Source organism: Fundulus heteroclitus, chromosome 14 (genome assembly GCF_011125445.2).
Source record: "Fundulus heteroclitus isolate FHET01 chromosome 14, MU-UCD_Fhet_4.1, whole genome shotgun sequence".
NCBI lineage: Eukaryota > Metazoa > Chordata > Actinopteri > Cyprinodontiformes > Fundulidae > Fundulus > Fundulus heteroclitus.
The window spans coordinates 20,694,317-20,716,345 of record NC_046374.1 but is presented as its reverse complement, the minus strand read 5'-3'; the positions used below and the strand labels follow the sequence as shown (position 1 = coordinate 20,716,345).

At 40.1% G+C, this 22,029-nt stretch overlaps 1 protein-coding gene across 10 annotated transcripts in view; it reads right to left on the bottom strand.

Moving 5' to 3' along the window:
- Positions 1-2,622: 2,622 nt before the first annotated feature.
- Positions 2,623-22,029, bottom strand: part of LOC105927914 (protein tyrosine phosphatase receptor type D) — a 121,546-nt gene continuing 102,139 nt past the window's right edge. For all 10 annotated transcript variants that reach the window (XM_021317699.2, XM_012864913.3, XM_036146516.1 and 7 more), the window contains 9 exons: positions 21,292-21,411; positions 21,052-21,206; positions 12,804-13,089; positions 10,979-11,157; positions 10,763-10,889; positions 10,489-10,614; positions 8,197-8,351; positions 7,941-8,076; positions 2,623-5,549 (listed from right to left, as the gene is read on the bottom strand). In XM_021317699.2, the coding sequence (XP_021173374.2) occupies positions 5,481-5,549; positions 7,941-8,076; positions 8,197-8,351; positions 10,489-10,614; positions 10,763-10,889; positions 10,979-11,157; positions 12,804-13,089; positions 21,052-21,206; positions 21,292-21,411 (1,353 nt within the window). In that variant the 3' untranslated portion in view covers positions 2,623-5,480. The remainder of the gene's footprint in view (positions 5,550-7,940; positions 8,077-8,196; positions 8,352-10,488; positions 10,615-10,762; positions 10,890-10,978; positions 11,158-12,803; positions 13,090-21,051; positions 21,207-21,291; positions 21,412-22,029) is intronic.

The following is a 22,029-nucleotide window of genomic DNA, read 5'->3' as shown; positions in this document are numbered from 1 at the left end:
TCCTACTTGGCCGGTGTGTCGGCCACTCTGCAGTTCTTCACCGTGTATATGAAAAACCGATAATAAGAAGAATCGGATGAGGGGGGGGGGAATGAACATGTTCTGAAACTACTGAGACAAGAACACTTAGGAAAAGGAATAAAACAAACAAACAAAAAATAACTTGTAGCTGCTTCAGTTAACAAGGGAAAAGAAAGCACCTGGAATGCACATCCACAAAGCCATCAGAGAGGGGTTTTCCACCAAAGGAATGTCAAAGCTGGTGGTAAAACTGGTTCTCAACTAGCAAAGAACTTTTTTTTTTTTTTTTGGATTTTCCAGAGCCAGAGAGTCAACTTTTGACCCCAAAACATTTTTTTTCTTCTTCAGTTAAAGATGCAGAATCGAGCAGAGTGATAGGTTTTCAGCTTTTATACTGCGAATGTAAGGCTTAGTGTCTAAAAACGCCTGCAGACAGATACCTTGAGATAACCAGCTTAATTTGTAAATGTTCTTTTAAACAACATTTAGTGTTTGTGAATGTTTATTTCCGACGCTAACTGGTCGGTGCTTGTATACAGTGCTTCAAACGGCTCCGAGTCAGTTCGTTTTTCCTTTTCGTTCCGAGTAAAGCCATTTGGTTCAAAGCTACTTCCATTTCAGATTAGACCAGCACAATATATTGAACTGCAACCATTGTCGCAATACCGATGTGTGCAATATCACAATGTCAAAGCACTGCTTGGATCCTATATTTGTTAAAATATATTGCCAATTTTGGGAATTTATGCTCTGCACACTGATTTATTTAACCAGTCGGATCTACACTGGCTGCTCTTAATGCTCATAGCTGATGCATGAATTTTATTGGCTGAGATGCTAAAGTTCATGCAGAGAGGAGGGAACACATTGTGTAAGGTTAAAGGAAAGATTGTCGTAATGTTTAGCAATAGTACGGTAATTATGTTGCCCAATTCATGAAGACAAATTATTCTTAAAGATCTTAGGTATAATTTAATTTTAATGACAATTGCCAGAAGAGTTTATATTACAAGCTTTTTCCCTTGATTGTGGTTAAAGTCCCCATTTTGGCCCTATTTAAATTTAGATAAGATAGGAAAATAACCCCGACTCCATCTTAAATAATTATGAGCAAGCTGCATTATGGAGGGGGGTGGGGGGGGGGGGGCATGTGTGGATTATAGGGGATTCTTTAACATTATTTGTGGTCAAAGTGGATACAAAATGTCCTGAAGGTGGCTACAAATAAGCTTAAGGGTTGGTACGAAATGTTCCTTGGCATATGGCTCCTTTTCATAACTCAAAATGTTGGGGGATGAAGAAACCAAAGCAGTAAAAGAATGAATTAGCTAATGGGTCAAATGAACAGCCTCAGAGTCGCACATGCTTTTACAAGCAGGATTTAGAAACTTAAAATGGCAATAATAAAAAAAAGAAAATCAAAAGAAAAATTAGTTTATTAACCGATTCACAAACTGTTTTATAATTCAGCCTGAAAACACCTCTTTGTGTTTTACTTTGTCCCACACTTGACATAGTTTTCAAACCACACAAGTGATTGATGGCATTAATACAAGCACAAGGTAAGAGACAGTGTGTTTATGGACATTTTTTCATAAAAATTGTGAAGTGTTTTGTTAGTTTTTATTTCACTTAGCCAGATTCTATCATTTCTTTGCAGCTCACAGGAAAATAAGATGACAAAAACCGGTTCTGTTCTTCTGGACCAGCGACGAGTCGGGCTCCAGAAAGCCCAAATGTTACAATGCCAGACAGTTCTTTCAGCTAGTGACAGTTTGGTGGTAAACCCCCCCCCCCCCAACCACCCCGATGGAGCATTACGGAAAAAATAGTAATGCTGCTCAAGCAGGTTTAACAACCTTGTCTTTAACTGTAGAAGTCAAAGAATATAGCACACTGTTAAAGATTGTCAGGTTAACAGTAGGGACATTTGTCTCAGAATTTGCTTGGTGAGGTGTCGTGTACAACGTCAAAAGGCATAAGAAGATAGTTGTCACTTACAACCTGCGTGTGTGCATTCTTTCCCAAATCCACTGGACCAGTGCCAACAGCTTTAATAACATTATGTTGGGCTTGGACACTCGCATTCATCTTTTTGAATCTTATCTTCTTTACTTCTGAAACGTGTATTTATTTATTTTTTATTAGCTGTACTTTGTCTTTTTGGCTGCTTATTACTTTTTAAACTTTTCAAGCGGTTGTTTTTTTTTGTTTTCCAAGTCCCTCAGCCTCTGTAAGGCCACAACAAACGAAAAAGTATGACCCTTAAAATTTTCTTATTTGCATATATATATATATATATATATATATATATATATATATATATATATATATATATATATATATAATTATGTGACAAATGAATACTACAGGTAAATAAACTTTACATTTTAATTTTCACTAAATGCCTAGATTACATAAAGGATACACGGATGGTAAATAAAATGTTATAAAAACAGGCATAAATATAAGGCACTCTAGATGCAAAATGAAAATATATATGTGTATATATGACCTCTTTCTACCTTTTTTCTTTTATGTGGAGACTGAGTGTGATTCCCTCTAATTTCAAACTAGAGCTGTGTTTTGTTGTATTTTTTATTTTTTTTTTAAACAAAGATGCACCGGCATCGCTTCGACTGCCAGCTGCTTTGTGGGGAGAGGGAGGGTATCATAAAGCCATGAGTTAATGACATCTCCACATATTGAAAGGAGAAAAAAAATAATCTAAATCTAAAACACGTTTATTGCACAAGAAAATATGCACTGAATCAGAATACAGTTTTGTTGTACTGATGTGCATTCCAGTGAAAAAAAAAAATCTCAGTTTCCCCCATGGCACGCATCTCCTGGCTTCAAAGCTTTCAAACACAATCCATATTTTATATACTTTTAAACTATATATTTTATATATATATAATGTTATATATATACTTTGATATACATTTTCACATATTTGACAGTATATAGTTATATATTCATACCCAATTCATCAAGTTTTCTCTTCTCATTGTAACATGGAAGAACTAAGATAATCGGTAGCAGCAACTTCATACTTTGCTCACCCCTGTTGATTCCACAAGGCCCCGGTTAAAGGGCATATATCATCATGTTCTAGAGCCAGAAAACCTGAAGAGCCTCGTAGTATAAAACAAATCAAAACCGGCCTTTCTGAATAATTTGAAAATGCCCTTTCCTGAAACAAAAAAGAGCCTTCTGAGTCTCTCGCTCACTAAAAAAAGGAAGGCACTACCATATATGGAACAGAATGTATCGTTTTCTTGACACAAAAATACCTTTTTTTAACAGGACTTTGTCAAACGGCCGCGCGGCTGCTCATTGGCCACACACAAAAACAAACGAACAAAAAAAAAAAAAAAAAAAACAGAGTGAGCACTTTTGCTTCAAAAACCTTCTACGCATGTTACATAGGAGTTAAATGCAGGTGAACACAGTCTCTGTTGGAAATGCTTTTAGATGTAACACATTAGCCAAACCTGAGGAATGACAAAACTCGTCATGGTACAGCTACAATAGCTAGCTCAAGCAGGGAATCCACAGCCAGACCGCTTAGGCGGCCGCAGGTGTTGATTACAAGCTTAAAGTTGAACAGGAAAAAAAAAAAAATATTCTCTTACAACAATTTTGAATTTTTAGGTTTCTAAAGATGTTTGCAGATTGCATTATATCATTAAGTCCTCCCTCTAAGTGATCTCGCTGCATGTATAGCTACAATTAAAAGCTTCAGCCGTAACTAATTTCCTAATGTCTGAAGGAGTGTGGCTGCTGTCGGATTGTACATCAATATTTTGACTTCCTTTCCATCCACTGAGACAAACAAGTGAGAAAACAATGTCAAGATGGAGTTGAGCAGCATGACAGCTTGTGTCCTCAGGAAGAAAAAAAACATATGAGGATAATTCTGTGAATTTTTTATTTTATTTTTTTATATAAAAGATTAATTATATGGAGAAAAATGAGACTCAATCTGTGCAGCTAGCCTGTATAAAATATATTGGTGGTGGTTGTTTGGAGAAATATGATTGCTGATTTCAGGCTTTAAAAGCCTGACATTGCAGTTTTTTGTCAGGTTTTCATGGTTGTTGATTAAGGACGGCACTGGTGGGGGCACCGCGGAGAGCTTTTAAATCCCCGGGTAGGGATGTTAGTTCTCCAAACAACAGCTCGCAGAATACGTGTCTCAAATATGAGTATTTTTCCAATCACTACTTTTGTCTTGGGCAGATGTTGTCGATGGTACTTAGCGCCTGAGCTCGATGTTCCAGACATGACATCATCCCTCTCCAGCGGCTTTCAGCTGCCTTCTCGGCTGCATCGGCCTCAGTGTTATTCTCTCGTCCCAGTTCCGATATTTCACACGTGCAAATTAACATGACTATCATAGGCTTCGACCCTCAACGCAGTTGAAAATGATGATATATGCCCTTTAATCCAATGGAAGTAATCAGGTTACCATGAGAGTGATTGTAGATAACAAACTAAAATAAAAAAATATGAACAATTCCCGGAAAAAACAGTTCCTGAAGGTTCACTATGAATGGTTTGAACGTTGAAGTGCGTGAAAATGAGCAAATGGATTCTCTGCAAAAAGAGCACGTACATTAGAACAGTTCTACAGCTTTTTAAAAAAATGGTTTAACGTTTTTTTTTTCTCTGGAAAAGAAAAAAAAAAGACATTTCTAAAAATAAAATAAGCACATCAACTTAAAAATAAAAAACTAAATCAATACTTTTGTATTTGTATTTTAACTTCACCCTCTCCCCCCATGTTTCCCAAACTGAAATGACTTAACATTGCAACAGGATAAAAGGGGTATTTATTTATTTATTTATTCATTATTACTTTAAGTCTGTCCTGCTCCTGTGGACCAAGCATCGTCTTCTTGTTGTGATGTGTGGACTTGATTGTGAAACAGATTTTTTCCTCTTTTTTTTTTTTTTTTTTTTCATTTTGTACAATGTGCATTGAGTTGCTTCCCCCTGCATCTCACTGGTTCTCCATTGTCTCTCGTTATGGGTCATAATCACTGATGCATTTCCGACGACGTCGTTATTGTTCATTAACTTTTTTCTTGCGTTGGTTTTCATTTAGTTTTATGAGCCCCAAAATGAATCCTTGAAGCAAAAAAAGAAAAGGTAATTCCCTATGATGCTTCATCAGTCAGGATCCCCCCCCCCTTACCCTCCCCCCCACGCTTGTGTTTCAAGGCAAGGTTCTTTTCATTTGGGCTTGTTGGGGGAAATCACTTGGTCCTCCGGGAATCATCTTTTTCATTTTTTGACGAGTCATGTCGCACATCCAACACTTAAATGAATTGTTAGCAAGGAGTTAAGGAGTACTTTCTCAAGCAGGAATTTATGGCTCAGAAGAGAGGCTCGCTTGGATTTCTTTTTTCTCCCAAAGAACCCTCCACTTTTATCTTCCAATACTGGGTGTTTTACGTTGCATAGTGATCAAAGCTCCCCAAGTACTCCAAGCCGGCTCTGTAGCAGAACTGGTATTGATCCTGGAAAGAGAGGAGACTTTAGTGCCTTTTATACCAAAATCATTCTCGATCATTCGTGTTGCACATTGTAGTTAATATCAGACTCTAACTGGCTTTTGTGTTAAACCCGAAAAAATATTTACTCATAGCCGGCCATGTTTCTGAAATGATGCAATGAGGCTGCAGCGGAGAGCACACATGGCTACTGTAGACTCATCCAGCTACTAAATTAATCATAGTCTTTAACACGGTCTTGCTTAAGTTAATCCCTTTGGCTCAGGAGGATTCCTGAAATCCTTCCAGGCTGTTCAAGTAACTGGAGTAAAACAATGGAATAGAACCACAGCAGCTGATTTTAGGAGTCGCCAACTCGCAAATGTATTCACATCCCTTGTATAGTCATGCTATTCATTAACAGTTTTATTCATTTACATGTTTTATCTTTTTCTTATCTGTTTTAATCTGTTTTAAGAAGTAATAATATTTGGACTAATAGAGGAGAGATCAAAGGTTAGCACACAGCTCCAGCTGCTTCAGCTAAAAACCACTGATCAGGCCCGAAACCTGGGTGTAGTGATGGACTCAGACCTGAACCCCCAAAAGCATCTAAAGACAATTACAAGGTCGGCTTTCTATCACCTTTCCAGGATTAAATGACTGATGTCTCAGCAGGACATGGAAAAACTAATCCATGCATTTATTTTTAGTAGAATTGATTACTGCAACGGTGTTTTCACAGGTCTGCCTAAAAAGTGGACCAGACATCATTAGTTGATCCAGAACGCTGCTGCGCGTGTCGTCACTAAGACTAAGAAAGTAGAGAACATCATCCCAGTTCTAAAGTCCTTCCACTGGCTCCCTGTATCTCAGAGAACAGACTTTAAAATACTTCTGTTAGTCTATAAATCCCTGAATGGCCTAGCACCTAAATACATCACAGACTTGTTATCAGTGTATCAACCATTTTGCTATATTTTAATCATGTAAAGCACTTTGCATTGTCTTTGTACTGGATTGTGCTATATAAATAAATTTGCCTTGCCTTGCCTTGCCTTTTATCTCCACTGCTGTATCTTTTGTTCAGCACTTTGGTCAACATCTTTTCTTTTAAATATGTTGACCAAGGTTTTTTTTTTTTTAAATATGTCTTTATAAAATAAAGTTGAGTTAGAAGATTGTTCAATTACCGTGAGGTGGACGGAAAATCGTGCACTGGCTTTCACCTTTTTGTTTTTTTGCAAGCAAAAATCTAACAAAAATGCTGTGCATTTAGCTTGAAACCTCCAGGTAAAAGTGAACAGGCAGGATGAATGCCAAGCAACAGAGGTAAAGTCGTGGAGAGGTTTAAAGCAGGCTCAGGTTTTAAAACGACACTTTGAACATCTCGCAGAGAGCGTTTAATCCATCATCCGAAACTGGAGAGCACACTGCACAACTGCAAAACACACCAGGAAATGGCCGTCCACCTAAAATAACAGGCCAGGTAAGGAGGTGGTAGGAAAATCTGCCGCTCACAGGACAAGTGCTAGACACAACAAAAATCTAACCTTTAAACAAGATTGTTGAATTTTAGAAAGGAAGCCAAACGAGGTCCAAGTTTAAAGTTTGCCATGATCTGCCTGTGCAAATTGTCATGGTTGCTCAAGTGCGAGCCAACAGAATTGACAGACTCCTGGATAGGGGTCGAAACTTTTACAAAGAACAAAACAAAAGTCTCTGTTTGCTGTTTGCCACAATCCATGTAGGGGCAAGGCAAGGGAAATTTATTTATATAGCACAATTCAGTACAAAGACAATGCAAAGTGCTTTACATGATTAAAATGTAAAGCACTTTGCATGGAACAGAGCAGAAAACATGTTGGAGACGGTGCTCCGGTCAGATTAGACCAAAGCTGAACATTTTGGACAACATGCAAAATGCCTTGTATGGAGGAAAACTAACAGATACAGCCAGAGCTACCAAGCATTTTGCTGCATTGGAACAGTGAAAGTCCAGACCTCAATCCAGTGGAGATTCTGTCAGAACACTAATTTTAGAAATATCCTTTTTTGTAGCCCCTCAGTGGGTACATGCACTCTCCATCCTTTCTGACTGAGCTTGAGCTTTTCTTGCATAGAAAAATTCTCAGAATGTGCAGAAAATGTCAATTTCTAGATGTGGAAAGCTGGCAGAAACATGTCCTGCTGAAAGACTTGCAACCGTAACTGCAGTAAAACACATTTCTACAAGCTACTGATTTAATGGGGAAGTGACAAATGCGCACCAAATTTATAGGATTTTTATCTGCAAAAAAAGGTTTAAAAACCTTGTCAAATTTTCCTTCTGTTTCATAATTATGCGCTACTGTGTGTTCTTCTATCACATGAAATTCCACCAAGAAACACTGAAGTTTGCTGTAGCGCCTGACTCACCTCTGTCTGTACCATCGCTGGTCTTTGTGTCCGTAGCATTTTCACTGTCTGAAAGATGTCTACTACGCCCTCGTATCTCATTCGTTCCAAGACGATGCTGAGGGTAATGAAAACTCCGGTTCTACCAACTCCAGCGCTGTGCAAATCACACGAGCAGAGAAAGGACGGTGACGTTGTGGTTCATCACGTGATTTCACATGGTTTCAAAAACAGGCCACCGCCCAGTATCCTTGGGTATGTTTGCTTGATCACTCACCTACAGTGGACTGAGATGGGACCATCTTGGCCGAACTGCTCTTTTGTTTTATGTACTTGGCCGATGAAATCGATGAAACCCTCCCCTGATTTTGGCACTCCTTGTTCAGGCCAGTCAGTGAACTGAAACTGCCTTACTGTTCGTGACTGTCCATCCTAAAGCAAGAGGACATAAAGAAGGTAAATTGTATGGCAGGCCATTTTAAGATATAATCAAAACACACTCATACATTTAGTTAACATCTTTAGATTCCAGAAATATCATTTGTCCTAAAAAATGGCGTACATGCAAATCACAACGGAAATTAAAAACATATTGTGTCTACATAAATATCTTTCTTGCTGTTAAATTATGTTTCATGGTCTTCATAACTGAAATTGTTGTAAGAGAAACCAGATTTTAGGGTTTCTAAAAATCATTAACCCGGAAAGCAATTGTCAGAAATATTCTGATTTATGGTTCATAAGATGCCTCTAATAAAGGCATAAAGAGCATTGATACGTTTTACTATTTTTACAGTGCTACGGCGTTTTTTTATACAGAGCATGTGTTAACTACTTAACTACGGAGATACATTATAAAATAGGTTTTGGAGGCAAGTAAAAGCTTAAAAAAAGATAGGCAGAAGTGTCAAAAATATTTGAGGCAAAAATTATGTGGCATATCCAGAGTTTGTATTTAGTGACTATCTTAATATGTAATGTGTAGAATGGTTATGTATCAATATTTGAATTCTTCACAGTCAAAATTTAGATTTCAAAAATGTTCTTTGGTTTAACAACAAGACATCACCTTCCCCATTCAATTGAATTGGGGCTTTCGGCTATAAAGATTCACAGTCACATTTTTCCCCTTCAGACAAAGCACAGCATAGATCTAAGATAAATCCTTACATAGAGACATTTACATCTTGGATATCTGCCATGTAGTTAAAACATTATTACTTGTTAGGTGATATCTTAAACTGCATTGTCATTAATCGTTATCCCACAAAATAGATAGCAGATATCCTCAATGACATTCAAATGGTGACATCTTTTTTAAACATATATATAAAAAACATACACCGAATAGAGTGCTGTTCAGGCACTGATGAAAATCTGGCAGCAACCTGGTCACTTTAATCCTTATGTTGCCCTTTAAATAACGCAAACTAATTGCTTAACAAAGACTTATAAACACTTTACATCTACTTGATCGTTGTCTTATTTGTTATTACCTATTTAACTTTTTGAGATCAGATTTTCAGGCTGGACATCTAAAATGTAACAAATGCTAACAACAATTGAAATGCAGATATCTGAATCATGCCAGATTTCTTCTATCCACCATCTGTTCTACAGTCTTAATGTGAAAATGAAAGCTTAAGACACATGGGTGTTAAAAGTCACTGCATTTGTTTGTGTGGAGAAACGAGAAAAAAAAAAAAATGATTTAGAGATCGTTATTTGTAAGACTGTGTATGCTTGTGATAACTCAGACCCATATGGCATCAGGCAGAAAGAGGAAAAACGTGTTTGGGTTTCAACTACTAAATGTTAGTCGTGAAACGGTTTCACACAGGTAGCATCAAAGAATGCCTTTCATTATTACACCTAAATGCACTTAGTACACTAAAGACGCTGATTGCTTTGATGTGCGGCTTTTGACAGGTTTCTAGAGGAGAGTTTTACTTTTAGGGGGTGCGCTGCTTAAGTGATGTTCCACCCCCTTGATAAGGAAACCAATCCCATTGACAAGACGGTGTAACAGGCTCCACAAAGGTGGGAGGCTGCACCATTTATCTGTCTGAGCCTTTGATGGAATTAAAAACTGTGGCAGCTCACTGCTGCCGGCACCGCTTGCATTTCAGTTTGTTATTTTTTAATTACGCTCTGACAAGTGTCATGATTTGCGCAAATTTAGAATTACACTTGTGTTGCACTTAAGGCCACGAGCCGGTGTAAACAAGTATTTGAGAAAATGCCAATGTGTTGACGTAACGACTAATCCAAACAGATCTGGGTAATGAATATCAGTCTTCAACCTTGTTTTTTTCCTAAACCTTCTCTTCAGCTAATTAAAATCAGGAAACTGTATTAGATACTTTAATAATCATTTGTGTGGCCTTTCACGCTCGTCTGTCTTTAAAAAATTCATAGCACCCCCGGCCCCAAAATTAAAGAGCGGGGTATGATCTTCTAGCTGACCTCTAGGCGATCCAGTCATCCCGCATGAGTCAAAGATGTTACAACCCGGATTTGGATCCGTTTCAATCCTCAATATTTGGTTTACACAACAATCTCAGCTTACCCTAGCATCAGTCACTTTGAACTCTCTCAGGATATACTGGGGCATGTTATACTCGGCCATGGGGTCCACCACAAAGTACTGGTATCTGGCTGACCTCTCTGCTGGCCAGTACTGGTGACATTTTTCCTGGAAAAAAAACAACAAAAAAAACAGACCACAGTGAGTCATAGCATTCCTCTTCTCAGGAGTTTTATGGAATATTTTATGTATGATTTAAAAAAGAAAAAAAAAAGCTGTCAGAATAACGGGTGTAGAGCAGAGAAGTATCAATTACCCTGCCCATTTCTCTGAGCTTGGTCAGCATGACTACAATGGTGGAGTTGTGTTCCCAGAGCATTCTCCAGAAATCTTCTGTAGTCTCCGCCAACGGCCCCTGTGTTGCTATGTATGCTTTCTGTTGCCTGGGGGGAAACAACGTGGCAAACTGTGTGACATCACTTTAAAAATTAATAAATCTCAGTTAATTAAACCATTACGTCTTGAAGCTTACCTGTACCCATCAATAAAACTTGCATTGATGTAGTCTGAGCCCTCCACTCCTCGGATGGGCTGAAGACACACTCGTGTGGACTCGTATGGCATTATGTTGACAAGGCGGTTCTTAAACTTGTTGCAGGGGAGATTGGCACTGATGAATCGCGACGTGTGAGCTTTAGTATTGGCTAAACGCTGCAAGGGGAGAGAAGAGGCAGATCGCCATGGGTGTGAGATCCATCGATAGATGCAATGACAGAGATGCTTCTTTTCTTCTCTGAAGACAGACTATGTTTGACTTCAATGCCATACCACAAGAATTAAAACTCCAAATGTCTCTAATATGTTTGTGCTCTCTATTCTTCAACAGAAAGTACACTGACTCAATGCTGTTGTGACCGTTGCTGTACAGTCATCGATGGAGCTACTGTCGCTATTATCTATACGTAGCTACAATGTTTTCAGCCCGCCATTTTTATGTTTAACTACCCTTGTCCTGGTTGTGTCTATTGACAGCTATTACTGCTGTTAAACTTCAGCTCTCTTTCATTTTCCTTTTACAGGAAGTACTCCACGCTCAGTGTTGTTTAGCAGTCTTTCTATTCAGGATGAAGCCAATGACAGAACTATGCTGAGATTCACTGTGTATGTTTTGCTTTTATCTCCCATAGAGAGTACTCCTGGGTTTGTCCATCCATGCTTTTTTTTTTTTTTTTGCTTTTTTTGCTATTTCTTCTTCCTATTCTGTGAAACTGCAGAAGACTGCTCATTCTGAACCTGGTTGAGTTAATGTTATCTTGTTAAAAAGAGGTGGTTGCTCTCCAAGGTTACCACATACTGTTCAGGATGAAGAATATCTGCTAAGTCAGACTTGACACAATCAACTGGACTTTTTTTTAACTTTTATCAAACAGCATTATGAGATTAATTTCACTTTCCTGCACTCTATTGCAATTTGGACTAAATGGATTGCGTGTACTATGGCTAGATTGTATAGGTCTGACCTAACTTCTAACTAGATATGAATAGGATCTGTCTGTCTTGTGAAGAATGCTGTGATCTGTTGTGAATTTACCCTTGATGAACAAACCAAACTTGACTGAAATGGAAAGACAAGGACACTAGCCTGCCTTAATTGGACAGTAGTGTAATTAAATAAACTGGAAGTATCTCAACGGAGATGGTCACTGAAACAGTGATCATGAAGCAAGCCGATAAATCAGGGAAAAGAAAAGCAATTCAATAGAAAAGGTTCTATTAAAGATTGAAAACTGCTGCATGTAGCTGGTTAATTAATGTAAATGAGAGATGTCAAAGATCTGGTGAAGTGAAGACAACAGCAACGCTTGAAGTACTTGGAAACATTTTTACTTGATGACCAACACGTTTCGGCTTGTAGCCTTCATCAGGGTCAATAATGACCATGACGCGTTTGCCAGCAAATAAAGTTGTTTCCCAGTAATTCAAGCAGGAGTCTTCACGCTACCTAATTATTGTAAATGCCAAGATTTCTGCTGATATTCTTCTTGCAGGTTTTATGGGAGAGAAGAAAAAAAGACGGAGATTCTTATGTAAAGTAAAACCACAGTTCCTCAACAAAGAGGACGTATGGAAGGGGGAAGCATAGGGAGGGTGGGGGATTTATCATATGTCGTATTGTAAAAGCAAGAAGGCTAAATCAAATAAAGAGGAAACCACAGGCCCCGCTCTGTCTGGTGGGCCAAGAGAAGACTGGGAAACACAGGAGGTCAGACGTGAACTGCGATACATGATATGTAGAAAACTGCGGAGGCAAAAAGACACACGGAGCAACGCTTTGAGTGAACGCTCCGAGTTTGTACCTTGAACTCGAGTTCCATGCCCGTGACGTTCTCTCCACCCTCTATCTGGGTCAGTTTCTGGATGTAGGCGTACAGGTTTCTGGCGGGCACTTCGGTGGTGCCGCAGTTGACGGCCTCCTGGAGCGCGTCGTGTATGAAGACGTACTGGTCTTCTGTCTGCACCATGTAGTTGCGCTGGGCGCGCATGAGGGTTACATGTCCGTAGATGTCCACGGTCTTCTCGTGCTTGATACGTTCCAGCATGGCATCAATCACAATGAAGCAGCCCGTGCGGCCCACCCCGGCGCTGTAATCAGAAAGGAAAGGCGGTATGCTGTTCAATGCTTTTATGGAAGATCTAGGGTACTGTAAACCACATTATATTTCGTTTTCCTGGGAGAGGGACTTTCATGTACTTTTTTTAAAAGCAACTTGGTCAATATTTCTTCGGCTGAACAATATTCTGTATCACAACCATCTTTGCAGTTTCAGTGTGCACATAATTGTGATCGGACTTGCTTAGACACAATGTTGTCAGGCTATATACTATTTCAGGTGCCACGTATTTAAACTCGGCGTGCTAATTTTAGATCTGGACAGTTTGATGGACATTCACTGTCCATTTCAGAGACCATTACTAAAGTACATAGGAGATGGGTGTGGTTAAAGAATGAATAAGGGTAAAGTGGGTTTAATCCCAATGGATATCTTCATCTCAATATTCAACAATATTGCAGTTATCTTTTACTAATGTTTAAAAAAAAAAAACCTTTTAAACTTATTTTGTCCACTTTAAGACAAACATTTGGTGCATATACAAAGGAAATATGACAATGCGTTCCAACATGATAAAAAGTGCAAAAGTGGTTGAAAAGTTAAAACTGAAAAGAGATCTTGAAAAAAAAGCATGTAAAGATATTATATATATTATAACATATCTATGTGCTTGGAGAGTGGTTGGGGTTGATGAAATAGGTGAAACAAGTCTTTGTTAAGGCTAAATTGGAATGCGACCTAATGGCTCAAAAAATTAATTGTAAAAAAAAAAAAAAGGTTAAATAAGACAAGTTCTTGTCTATGGGCATCCAGTGTTTGAAGGAACTAAGAACATTATAAAACCAAGGTTCTGAAACTGAGGTACAAGGACTACTGTTGTCTCCTGCTAGCAGTTAGGGGTGTATGTTATTAACCACTTACAAGGTAAATAACTGGCAAACAATTATTTGTTAAAGCACAATGTTTGGCTAATACCGAAAATGCAAAACGCAAGCTACATAGCGAATAATTTTCTGAAAGGTTCCTTCGAACTGTTGTCCAAGCAGTAATATGAAGCCAGTGTAAAAGCTGAAGCTCCTCATTTACCCCTGATGCTGGAACGTGGATCTGTGAGCCACACCATAAGCAATATAATTATTCAGCAGTTGCAAGTTGGACAACCACCAGCAGTCCCGCTTTGTGGTGTTACTAACTACAACAAGCCAATGTTCCAGTCGCAAGGTGGAAAACCTGTAAGACACGCCTATAGCTCCTGCAATGATAAGCTACAACTGCTATTAGCATGATAAGCTACAACTGCTATTAGTAATACAAGCTAATAACACCTATACATGGATGTATTGTGGCTTCAAACAGTAAGTGAAAATTTTCCCAATCAGAGTTTGTACAGAACCATATGTGTATATCATTTTATGATATTCTAACTTATAGCAGTGCAACTTAACTGTTAATTACGGCAGGTTGTTGATATGTTTGAAATATGCAGCAGGCAGGTTGGAATTTGAGTTTAATAACTGAAAAGATTCCAACTTGAAACTCAACTTCCAGGTAAACATTTTTAAGCTGTGTCCCACGTGAACGTTGCTGTTTATCTTCTTCAAGTCGTTTTGGGAAATAAAAGGAAAAAATTCCAAGTTGTCTTGTGAAACCATCTCTAGATGGCGCGTGTAACCTTTGTTACAAGCACATACTGTTAAAGCAAGGTTTGAACGCTACTCCTTTTAAAAGAAAACAAGACACTCTGCCTCCTTGGAAGCAAATATAGAGAAACTTTGGTTTAACACTTCTTTGCATCGCGCTGCACTTGACATTTGGACAAGCAACACATTGCACCCGACAGGCCAGATCTCCAGCAGCAGCAGAAGAGGCATCTTTTTTTGAGGAAGTTCTCTGGCTAAAGGCCAAAAGTTACACTCTCCACCAAGTTTGCTCCTGTACAATGAGCCATTAAACTTGTACCATAATTGAATCTGAAGTGGCACTGGCTTGGCACTCAGCCTGTAGCAGGCTCCGAACCGTGTTTCGCCTCTAGACGCCACCTGTGCTCTCCACCTGATCAGAACTTAATGCACTTATGCGACAGAAATGTCCCACCTTTATCTCTTGATTGAGAAAAGTGCCACTACAGCGCATGTGATCCACTGCTGCAAATAGGAGAGGAACGTCCATTTTCCAGTGCCTTGTTATTGGTGCGGGGCAACTTTGCGAGAAGTACAGCTGACTACAATTAGACCCATTAGATTAGCACAGTGCACCTGAACAGCATAAGAGCTTATTAAGAGGCACTGAAATGCAGGTCTCTTCATTAAGATTCATACTGTCGCATTTTTGCATCCATGTGCGAAGTGCACAAGTGAAGGAAAAAAAAAAAAAACTTGTTTTACTGTCTCTCTTTGACCTGTCCTTGCTGCCGGATTCAAAGACACTGGATGCGTGCAGCTCTCTCTGCAGACTGCCTGGGGTATAGAAATGTCCTGCACATTCCACGTTCCCAACCAAGAGGTTGCTTTCTGGGGACAATTTGCAGCGCCTTCCAAAAGCTTTCACACAACTTTCGCATTTTTCCACATTGCAAATGCAAAGCTTGGGACCAACACAGAGGAGAATATATTTGTGAAGCAGAAGGGGAATGATTTATGTTGTTTTTCCAAAATAAAAAAAAAACTCTAAACAGATATTGTTCCCATTGAGGCCACTGAACTGAAATACCAATAAATGAAACCCTGTGCAACTAAGCGCTTTCAAAAGTGCCTGATCGGTAAATAAAGTCCACAGAAGCTTGTTAGAGAACAGAAATGAAGAAACAGCATCATGACGAACAAGGAGATCCCCAAGCAGGTTGCGGATGATGATAATGACAAGCTTTAAAGTTGTAGCTGGTAATCCTGTTCAGAAACACCTATTGTCATACTGGGTAAAATTGTGGAGGTTACCAAAATAGATCTCTGTGAAAGCTGCAGGCCTGTAAAGACTCTGACCAATCACTGCTGTTTGCACCGAATGGCAGGGATTGGCCAGAGGAATGGCAGGTAACGCCAATGTCCGTGCTCATTCCCTGTTAGTTTGAGCTAGCCGGCTGCGCTCGCACACTTCTAGTGTTTATGTATCTGGTTAGCTTAGCGGTTAGCTTCGGCGTTAGCCGTTCGTTGTGGCTCCACTGCTCTCACCGTATACTTTGAACACGGCTGAAACCGCGTACAAGTTTACGAGAAGAAGAGGAAGACCAGAGTGGATTTGGGAGATGTTTTTCACGCGATCCCCCTGAGGAGCGGTAGGAGAAAGGTAAGACGGTCTCGCTCATGTGCAGTTATTCAATAAATAACTACGGGGGGGGGGAGGGAAATCGGCGACTATGCCTTTAAGAATAGTTTTAAAACAACAGTTAAATCCACCATCTGAAAATAAAGCTGACAAAAGAAGTCTCATATAAGGTCTGCCACACCACAAGGTGCTCTGGTCAGATACGACAAAAATTAAAGTTTTTGATATGTATGCAAAACACGGTTCATGATGGATAAAAACTAAAATCAACATGATCAGAGCAGGCCGCAATCCTCACAGTATTCTGCAAAGAAGAATGGGAAACCAAAAATTCAAACTCCAGACGTTTGTAAAAAGTGTCAATAAAGCAGATATTATGTTTCTGCCATCCCGCATTTTGCTTTGGTCTACTACACAAACCACGATTTAAAAAAAAAAATTAACTGATTAGTTTTATACGGGGAACGCATTATGTTGTACACTTTGTTTCTCTGTTCTCCTTGCCCCTCACACAGAGCTCGGCCTCGACACGCCGAGGCCTTGCACTTGGCACGCAAAAGTAAACAGGTTATTCAATTCATTTAGTGGACGTGCCTGTGAGGTGTGAGGCAGTCCCGTGTGCCTTCCCTTTCCTGAAGAGGCATTTGTTTTTCATTTGCTGCGAGGAACAGAGAATAGGTTGAGTAGGGGAGCTCAAAAAGCAGCGAAGCTGGTCCCCAGGGGCCGAGTGTAGTTAATGTGCCGTGCTGCAGAGGAACCGTGCTGCTGCAAATGGTATAAAGACACACATGGGAGTCACTGGCTATACAGCAAATGATCTGATGATCACTTTCAAAATGGATGAAAGAGAATAATTTCTTTGCCTTTCTTTGACACAAACCCTCCCCGCTCCGGGGTGCGTTTAAGTGAAAAGGGGATGTTTTTAAGAAATGTAAATGTATCCCAAGGGAGGAAGCTAAGGAATGACTCACTTCCCAGGTCTGAAAACACCTAAGGGTGTAAGAATAAAAAAAATAAAAAAAATAAAAAAAAATCTAGAGATATCCTCCTTCGCTGCAGCTGAAAACATTTTTCAGAGCAGCCCTGAATGTGGGAGAGTGATGACCTGCTAGAGAGTAAATGACAGAGTGACAGCGCGGAGATGGAGGGAGATGAGCAATGGGAAGGGAAAGTGAGGAGAAGACACTCATCTTGAACTTGCGTCGCCCTCAAGTTAGTTTTTCCAAAGCCCGAGCTGCAGAAATACACATCGGCTAATTTCTTTTCCCTCGAAATGTAAGACCACAAAAGGCGAGTGTAATTTTCTTTTCTGTTTTTTTTTTTCCTTTTTTTTTTTGGAGAAGTGATGGGGTGTCGGGGTGAGCTGGTGCAGAAAGCTGTCAGTACGTTTGGCAGTTAAAGGGGAGCTGGCGCACTGACCACGCTAATGACCTGACACTGCCTTTTCAGCTATTCAAAAGCAGCCGCCTCGGACGTCCACACACATACACACACACACACACACACCAAACACACACACATACACACGCACTAAAGTGTCAGGCTAATATGCTTTCCAGGAGTTTAGGGAATACGGGGGTGGGAAGGGGATGAAAAAGCAACGCACAGCACAGCTGCAACGGGTCCTGTGAAGATAAAGCATTAGCAGCAGTGAAAGCAATTACATATGTATTGTTGGCAAATCTCTGGCTGTCAGATGGTCTGTCACCAGTATATCCCCCCCCCCCCCACTCCCCGTTGCTCTGTCTATAAAAACATCCACACGTGTACATTAAATTAAACTCATAGGGGGTTTCTGGACTGCTAATGGTGGGGTAGCTTTAACTCAAGTCTTTACTGAATGCGAAACACTTTGGAAATGTGTGCATTTTTAAAAGTGATTTATTAACCTAAAGTCAAGCGTCATTTCTTTGAAATCCACTCAGTTGTGAGCAAAACGGCAGCATTACTATCTCCCTTGGACCGTCACGGGTGTCAGCACCGTTAGAGAATTTGTTATTGCTTATCTACCCTCTTTCAAATTAAACGAATCTCAGTAGCGAACAAAGATCACCCGACTAAATGCTAAAAGTCTTTGAAATGATCTAAGTTATCAGGGGAAAAAAAAAAAAAAAAAAAGTTAGGCTCCCATGTGTTACTTTTTGAATTAACTATGATTACCCACTTTTTTGTTGTGCAAAGGAAAAAATACTCAAAGAGCAAATCAACAACTGATCGTGATGATCCTGAACACATTAGGGATGATATAGATGAGGTAAAAAGGAGCTAAGCAAAAGTTTTAGAGACTTGAATCTAGTTGAGATGCTGTCACGCCACCTTAAAACAGGCCATTCCTGCCAGAATATCCTCTAATGTGGCTGAATTAAAACAAATCCGCAAAGGAGAGCGGGTCAAAATGCCTTCGCAGTGATGGAAACCTGTTGCCAGTTTTCACACATTATGTCATTCGATGCTCTGAAACATTTAACCATGGCAACAACAACAAACAAAAAAAAGCAAAACCTGAAGAAATCTTCAAGGAAGCAAACCATTTTCAGCATTTTTTTAGCACTCTATATTCTGTCCTTTTTCCCTTTCAACCGCACACCGATGAGCATTTTGGGAAGAACGGAGGATTTCGGTCCGTTGCCTCAGGAGATTTTGACTGTGCGAGATTGTGTCAACTGGTTCAGCATTAAGGGAAATGAAAGAGACTATGTTTAATCTTCTCCCCGGGGAATGTTTCCCGCATGTTGCTTAACCTGTCAGTGACGCTGGAATTTCATGGCGTATTAGGTCTTCGGTTGTAGGGAAGCCAGCACCGATGATTGTCTGTCGGACCTCTGGCGACGTCCAACGGCGTCCGATGGTGTGGTGTAACACATTTGTACAGCGAAGCGGCACGTTTTGTTTTCGTCAGCGCTCACTGCGATAAAGTATGCAGAGTTTCAATCTTAATCTTTTCCCCTACGATGTAAAAAAAAACATTTAAAGATGTTTTTTTTTCAAAACAGGGTCCTTGGCTGCCAGAAGAGTCATTTGCGTTATCGCTTTTAAACAAGGGATAGCAACACTGATCCAAACAAATGTTGCATGTCTAAGCTGTGAGTAAAACAGCAAGAGCCTGACTGCGACTACATTCGTGGTATGATAATCTTGAAATAAAGCGTTTTAAAAACCCTAATTCAGTCTTAAATATTCAGAATATCATAAGTAGTGTGGACAAAGACACAAAGCCATCTACTTTTCTTCGCTGGGCTGGCGGCTCAACGCCTCAGTACTAATCGGACTTTTCTTGAATATTTTAACGCTTTTCAGTGATTTATCTAAAGTTTTCCTTTCGGTTACCAGAAGAAGCCGGCTCCCCTTTTCGACATCTCGTCAAACCTTTCGGCCACCGTTGAAAACTGGCCCCTGACTTTAAAGAATACATGAAAGACGCATGGTAAACAAAGCAAACTTTATACGATGAGCAAAAGAAATGCATTTGAACGTACATCATGTGGAGGATGGATTAGCCATCCACCACATGCATAAAGCTGGATAGGGGCACATTTTAAATTACAACCACACAAACCTTGCGCGCTCCGTTTTTGCGTGATGCACAATTATGGACGTCCATCAGATGTCAACAAGGCTGCCTTAACAAAAGGTGCCTTCACGTCCACATAAAATGGTCTTGTTTGTACATGATTGGCATTCACGCTTCATTTTTTTCTTTCGTAGCACCGCTTTAAGCGTTTTGCATGTGCAAAAAAAAAAAAAAAAAAAAAAACAGCTTCAAGGGGAGAATCTGCACTGGATTCTACAGCACCAAATACTTTTTATCCTATTTGGACAGCTTAAGCACAACACCAGCCTTGTGTTACTCTGGAAGGATGTAAATATAGCAGCCTCCTCTGTTTAACATGAAAAAAAAGTAGCGATAAAAAGGCCCTGATTGGGGGATTTGGACGGTGGACACGACTATCTGATGGGAAGCCAGAGGACTTTAAAAACCCCCAATCTGCAGTGTGACATTAATTCCCACATTTTCCTTCAGACATTAAAGTCTTTTTATTGGGGTGGAGGTGGGGGGGGGCATGCTGGCAACTAGCACTAATTAACTTCAGCATGTGGTAATTCTACAGTAAGTCTCCAGTAATCCCGCTTCCTTTTTTTGTCACTTTGATAAAAGTTCGTATCTTTTACAGTCTGTGTCAGTACTGCATAATCCCCCCCCCCCCCCATAACTCCCAGAGCTAACAGAAGGCAGAAGTCTCTGTTAATGTGCTGCGGCCCACTGTCGGCGGCCCTGCTGCTGCTAACTGATGCAGGCCAAGTTAGTAAGTTGGGTTTTTTTGGGGGTTTTTTTGGGGTTTTTTTGGTGCGTTAACCCAAAAGAGATGAGCAGACCAGTGGGTTGTTCATGCAGGAGTGGAAAGATGACAGGTCAGCTTGTATCAGTGTCGCTGAGCGAGAGGAGATCTTCAGGATTTCAAGAGGAAATAAAGCTGGTACTGCAAACACGCTCTAAGTCAGAGTGCTTTCTGAAAAAAGGCTTGTTGGTGCTGCAATGTAGTGCATTTCTTTTATCAAAACGTCTTATTTTTTCCTTAGATATTATCAACACACAAAAGACTCAAATGTGAGCCTTTAGTAACAAAGAAAATGTGATTTTTTTTTTGTCATATGTATTTATTTATTCATTACAGCAAATGGGAAGGAAAGAAATCAATTTCATGCTTCAGGATGTTTCTGTGTTGTCTCCCACCTGCAGTGCACCACCATGGGCCCCGCGTCTGGAGGATTGCAAGCCTTCACCCGTCTCAGGAAGGCGAGGAACGGCGTGGGGTGCTCCGGCACCCCGTGGTCTGGCCAGGCGGTGAACTGGAACTGCCTCACTTCCCTCTTCTCGCTGGAGCCGTTCTGGAATTACAAACGGAGGCGGCTCACGCAGCTGGCACTGAGAACGCTTCCCGGAGCCCAGGCTGCGTAAAACGGAAATCCTTACCTTAAAAAGTGCGAACGTCCGGACGCAGTATGTGGCCAACTCTACCGTGTCCAGCAGTGTTATCTGGATGAGACCGTACGTCTCTGTCCCTCTTGTGGGCCAGTACTGATCACATTTAACCTGCAAGCACACGCAGAGTTCAGTTCATCAGTCCATGGTTAAAAAAGGCTGCTTGTGACGACAGCACCTTGCAAAAGGACTCACAACTTTTAAACTTTTCTTGTTTTGTCAAATACCACCAATTAACTTTTTTTTATTATTGGGAATTTAAGATGGATCAATACATCATAGAGAATAATTGGGAAGTGAAAGGAAAAGGATATATGCTTTTAAACTTTTCTCCTGATGGTCCGTGAGGCAGACACCATGTCTACTTTTTAAGAATAATCTTAAAACTTTCCTTTTTGACAAAGCTTCCAGTTAGAGTGCCTCATGTTACCCTGAGCTATCTCTATAGTTATGCTGCTATAGGCTTAGGCTACTGGAGGACATCAGGACCTATTTTTCTCACTCTACTGAGTTCTCCTACTGTTCTCCAATTTGCTTGCATTTCAGCTTTTAACTTTTTGCTCTCTCTCTTTTTCTTCATAGTAGGTACACCTGGTCTGATGTTCTGTTAACTGTGACATCATCCAGAGAAGACGGCTCACCCGCTACTACCATCTAATGTAGAACAGATTACTAGATCAATGTGTGCTTCTGTGCTTTTTTGTCTCTCTTGTTGTGTCTCTGCTCTGT